We start from the raw sequence: 6170 nt of genomic DNA, 5'->3' as shown, positions 1-6170 counted from the left end.
AGTTGTAGGCCAAAACACCAGGGGACCCACAGGTCGAGAACCACTGCATTAAAACCTACTGCAGGTTTGCAGTTATCTAAACATGATTCAGTGTGAATTGACTATTTCTGGAATGATAAGACTCTACATACTATGTAGCACTGAGAGATATTTAAATACATTTATTTTGTATTTTCTTACGAAGACATAATTCTGGATTTAAATATTACAGAGTTTCCTGAAGTTTCAAAAAAGGCTATTATACCACATTGCATTTTATTCACACAGCAACTGACGTGTGTTTTTACAAAACATATTTTGTATGTTTCTGCACTTACTTGAAAATCTGAGGAGAATTGGTCAAGAGCCAGTTAACAGTAATGAAACTGAGGAAATGGTGAATCAGTGCAATTAAGCAAAGGAATGTATCCAGGCTTGCAGTATTACCTAACATACTGTCCATTTATCTGAGCAATCTGATTTGCTCTACAAGTTTCTCGCAGTTTCTCTATTGTAGCCATCCGCAAAGTTCCAGGCTCTGTAAATATTTTCTAGAATTAAGAATTAAAATCATGTTAGTTTAAAACAAGGGTTTGGAAGGAGGACGCGAGAGCATGGAGGATGATAGCATACCACATCAAGGATTTTAGATTTTTCATTTAACTATCACTACTCCTAAGTCACAAAGTTGCTCTGTGCATAAGCAAGTGCCTGTTCATTTGTTTTAGATGCTTCATGCTGAGCATCATATTAAACTACCCAGTGGATTCCACATGTACCACAACATTCCAGTTAACCAGAAATCTCTTTTAACACTTGTAACAAATGCTCCTTTAAAGCCACAAGGAAATGTCTCACCCTGGTCTTTCCACAGATATATAAACCCCCTTTTTCCCAGCTCCAGACCTCACCCTCTGAGGATGCCTGCCATAGATGCAGGCGAAACGTCAGGAGAAATGCCTCTAGAACATGGCCATATAGCCCGAAAAAACCCACAAGAACTGAGCACAAGGAAATTGTTCATACAGATACCAATCTTTTTTCAGTTCACCAAGACCAGTATATAACAAATAGAAACAGCTTTTTTTCCCAAATGGCTAAATTATAGGGTCTCTTTATCCATGATTTAACTTACTTACAAGTTTTCGGTCAGAAGATAATAGTTCTTTGTTCAGGACAGAATGGCTGATAAACTGCTCTTAGCTTTTATTGTTAAATAGAACTCGGGTTTCAGATGTAATGTATATTTACAAAACCCTTCTGAATTCCATGTAATTAGGCTCACAATAGGTAATTTATATCAGGTATTTATCTGATCCAGCAAGAGTTCTTTGAAAGAAAATTTATATCATGTACATTCCCTCTTAGGAACTCTATTAGAATGTGGCATGAAAAGCAGAAATAATGCCCCTGGAAAAGCTTACAGGAACCAAAAGGAAAGAAGTGGTGTTAAGCCAATGCAATAGAACTTGCATGAAAAATGGTTCAAGGTGCCACTCCGCTATGAAGCCAACTACATGGCCTTAGGCAAATTGATCTGTTCAAATAAATGTGCAGTTGCAACGATGCTGAGGTCCATGGCTCAGATCAATACAGCAAACTGGTGGTAAAGGATAGCACTCCAATCAACTCTTGGAAGAGCAAAAGCCCCTTATTTATTTGACAATACTGTCCAACTATTGTCAATATGAGATGGTAGGAAGAAAGCAGGGCAACAGCAAAGAGAAACAGCAGTTCTGTGAGATAATTACTTTCATTAACATTCCTTTGATAAGTATGTGTGTGGTGGTGGTGGGGTTCTTGACCATCTTGAAATATTTTCATCCATAAAGAAGCATCCTCTATAGAGAGATGACTGACAAAAGTCAAAAGTGTGAACAAGAGAGATCATGTTCATGGAGAAGTGTGCAATCCCATGTTATTCCTTCTGGAATAATGGAATAACAAAAACAAAACCGGTATCCTTTTAAGTGCAACCTCTCCACAAAATTGGAAATCCCAATTTCTGATTACATAAAAAGCCTCCATGAAAATCCCCTTTTCCAACTACTCCCTTATACTGCATGAGGAGTAATGGAGGGTAGATCTAGCTTGCTCTCTCTTCTCATATGTTCAGGTTCAGCTATCCTGGCTACTGAAAGCCTGTCTAAAAACACTGCTGTTGTAATATATATATTGGTTGGTTAAAACACGGCTGTTGTAATATGAATTGGTTGGCAGTGTTGGTTAATATATATATATATTATCCAACAGTATCCACAGCCTTTCAAGCACAAATGCATCAAACTAGATAAACAGGCACTCACCTGCATGAAAGTATGACATTCTGTTACAAATGGTCCTTTGGTGATCTGCTTAAATTTGTCACAGATATCAGGGAAGTTGGTGGCTTCCAGAATGAAAGCTTGGTGTTGCTTAATTAACGTTAAGGCCACTCGGAAAATTATTTTTGATCCCTCATAGAACAAACAGTCCCAAATTCGAAGTACTGTCTGTAGAAGGAGGAGAACTTTTGATTAGGTAGCACCAGGGTGAATGCAATGTGTACACCAGAAGTTATCTACCACTGATAAAAGTACCATCATATTTTCACTTGCCTCTACTGGAAGAACGTCAATAAATAAACATATAAACCAACGAGACACCACCAAAGTCCACATAATGCCATGCTTCTCCATTAACTCTGCCACAGCTGGTATCTTCATTTTCACCAGTTCACCAAGGACTTCTTGATCTGTTTTAAGACCCATCATTTCTGGACTATAATAATCTTTAGAAAGGGAAGAAGAAAACAAAACCTATGTTACAAAAATGCCAGCTTAAAAACATACTGTGTATCTCACAGAACAACAATGCATTATTCTTCCAAACATCTTTCTTGTGCCTTCTTTGTCTGCCTATATTTCCGCAGAGATTGCACATCTGAATCCATGAAATATTTTTTTCAAGTTAAGAGTAAAGGGCTGGGACCAAACCACTGTAACTGGGAGAAACTTAACCTCTTTTAAATTCAAATTATCAAAGGATTACATGTCCTATGGTTCGAGCAGGAACAATTCCAGATAATGAAAACAACCCATTGAATCAAATGGGGCGTAGATAGCAGCTATGGCTAGGTGCAACTTTGGTGTATCCTCCAGCCCTCACCTACAAACAAGTGAGACGTGTGCCCACAGACTGTTCCCAGTAAACCTATACATATTTAGAGGTCTCAGTAGTCATCTATACATAGTCCTATATAGCCAGACTTCTATTTTTGGTAACCAAAGGCAATGCAGAGATCTCAGAATGGAAAAAGGAATTGGATCCTCACTTCATGCCAAACTCTTGACATACTCAGAACTTGATTCTGACCCATAATAGCAAGAATATGCCCCCATCGTTTCCAACTACAGCTCAGTTTTAAGTGAATAGCTGTCAATTTCCTTCACTAGAGTAAAAATCCATCTCACCTACACAGCACTCAATGAAAGACTGCCTCTCACCACTTGAGTTCTTTGTGTTGTACTCGGGACTCGGGGAGAGTGCGTGTATGTGAGTTCTAGCAAAAATATGACCATGGCCAGCTGCCAGAAAACTATTTGCTGATTAAATTAGATAGTACTACAAAAAAAAAGCCTCAAAATTCACAAAACAATGATGTTTTTATTGGGCCAATGAAAAAGGACAAAAGACATGCAAAGTTTCTGAAGACTCAATCAGACATGGACAATGTGGCCACACCTGAATATGCTGTAAAGAAACTGATCAAAGCTACTGCTTAATCTTACACATCTGAAAATAAAGTCCACAGATACTAAACCTGATGCAAGAAAGTGCAAACTTATTTGAGGATACTAAATACTGCAGAATGTATTACATGATACCAAAATATGCCTTGATGCATCTGGTACAAAAAGATAAGTAAGATCTATTTCATCTATTTCACCACAAGTCATATATCAGAAACAACATGAAGTCACACAACAAACTGGATCAGTTAGTGAGGATGCAAGCAAAGCACATCCATGTGTCCATATACAGGCAATCACCAAGTTACGAACAAGATAGGTTCTATAGGTTTGTTCTTATGCTGAATTGGTAAGTTAGAACAGGTACCTTTTAAAAAAAAGATATTTTATTATGTTATAAACACAAATCAATAAGCCAAATTCCAAGTGAAACACATATAAATCCTGAGTAATTCAACAAATATGAAAGACATTATGCTAATTTACACTGGTGTATATTACATTATCTCCACCTCCCTCTCCCTCTCCCTCCCTCCCTCCCCAACCACAGTATATTTCTAGCTAATCTTGCAGATCCAGCCACTAGTAGAGTCTTTGTATTTTTTCGATGTGATTGTTGGCTCCTCCATTTTTCACCCAGTTGAAGTAGACCTTCTATCTATTTGTAATGATCTTTTCTTTGTCAATTCTTGGTGTTTGCTTAGTCATAATTCCCATAATATCTAACAGCACTTGGTCATACATATAATCATTCCAATTACTTAACGTCCATTTCGATTTGTCTTTCCATTCTCTAGCAATCACTGCATGGGCTGCTCTTATTGTTACCTTAAATAACTCCTGGCAAGTAGTTATTATACTCGGATGATCCAACACTCCCTATAGTAGCAAATCATTATTAATTTGAATTTTTATCTGGAATATCTCCTGAATTTTTCCTTGTATCATTTGCCAGAATTTTTTTATTTCAGAACACTCCCACCACATGTGTGAATAAGTTCCTTTTTCTTTATTACAATGCCAACACTTTGAATTATTTCCTTTTACCATATAAGCCAATTGTTCAGGAGTTCTATACCATCTTAATATTGTCTTTTTTTCTAATTCATTATATTTTTATATTTTTATTTTATTCATGTTCCTAATTATTTCCTCTATTTCTTTTGTCTGTAATGATTTAACTCCATTCCGTTTGTTACTTATTGTTCTAATAATAAACTCTTTATCTTCTACCATTAAATTATATATTTTTGCCACGGAACAGGTACCTTTTAAAAGTGTAACTCCACACACACACAAGATTTGGATAGCATAGGGAAGGATTAAGGTGTTTGTATTGCTTTTTTTCGTGTCGGCAGCGACTTGAGAAACTGCAAGTCGCTTCTGGTGTGAGAGAATTGGCCATCTACAATGACGTTGCCCAGGAGACATCCAGATGTTTTGATGTTTTACAATACTTGTGGGAGGCTTCTCTCATGTCGCCACATGGGGAGCCAGAGCTAACAGAGGGAGCTCATCCGTGCTCTCCCCAGATTCGAACCTCCAACCCGTCAGTCTTTACTCCTGTTGACACAAGGGGTTTTTTTTTGGCATGTGCGTCCGTGTTCAGAAGATTTCACCACTCTGTCTCTCTGATAACTGGATTTTGAAAAATTTGGCTTGTTATAGAAACAAGAATTGGTGATAGAAGCTTCAGTGGAGACACGCCTTTTCCCCATTATAACTCTTTCAGGAGTGATTTTCCCTTCCTAGAGGTAGATTTTTCTCACTTCCTGTTGTCTCACCCCTGTTCTTAGTTATGATTCATTTGTAAATCGAAAGTTTGAAACTTGGGGACTGCATGTATTGGAAATAAATGCAGGCAGGAGTTCTAAAGGAAGCCACCAGATGGCACTCTGTGACTTTGCTCAGGTCACCGGGGAGTGAGAGGTCTGCATTCCTATAATCATTTGAGCTGCCCAAAGGGACAGCAGTTGCTTCTTTCAGTCTCTGAAACCAGAACACAAGATGAATGCCAACATTTCTAATAGCCTGGCAGTATTCCAAGCTGCTAGAAATACTACTAGAGCAAGGCCGAACACTTCTATGATTGAATTGCTTTGCTCTCAAGATCATTGATCTAGCAAACACAAGCCGTTGTGCACCTTCAAGTTGTTTCCGACTCTCAGCAACCTTAAGCCAAACCTATGATAGGTATGATACCCTCAGTTTGATCATTTTGGTTTTTAAGGAATGTTTAGGCTTCATTAGTTCTATACTCCATTTACTGATAATTTCTAAAGAGTTGATTGTCTTCCAGTCAGCTTTCTTCACTTCAGTTTTTACTACTATACACAGAAATCTGAACTACAGTAGCACACATGATCCAGACTTTCGTATCCAGTGACACATTTTTGCCTTCAGGATCTTACCTAGTTCCTTGATTGTTGCATTTCCAAGTCTTATTACTTCATCACACTA

At 37.8% G+C, this 6170-nt stretch overlaps 1 protein-coding gene across 2 annotated transcripts in view; it reads right to left on the bottom strand.

Moving 5' to 3' along the window:
• Positions 1–146: 146 nt before the first annotated feature.
• Positions 147–6170, bottom strand: part of GRTP1 (growth hormone regulated TBC protein 1) — a 34733-nt gene continuing 28709 nt past the window's right edge. The window contains exons 6-8 of one of the 2 annotated variants that reach the window (XM_060769647.2): positions 2573–2749; positions 2286–2467; positions 147–530 (exon numbers count right to left, since the gene is read on the bottom strand). In XM_060769647.2, coding sequence (XP_060625630.2) covers positions 423–530; positions 2286–2467; positions 2573–2749 — 467 coding nt within the window. In that variant the 3' untranslated portion in view covers positions 147–422. Of the gene's footprint in view, positions 531–2285; positions 2468–2572; positions 2750–6170 lie in introns of those variants that run through there. The other variant, XM_060769648.2, reaches the window with a different exon arrangement.

The sequence above is a fragment of the Anolis sagrei genome, chromosome 3 (genome assembly GCF_037176765.1).
Source record: "Anolis sagrei isolate rAnoSag1 chromosome 3, rAnoSag1.mat, whole genome shotgun sequence".
NCBI lineage: Eukaryota > Metazoa > Chordata > Lepidosauria > Squamata > Dactyloidae > Anolis > Anolis sagrei.
This window is presented reverse-complemented; position numbering and strand designations above follow the sequence as displayed.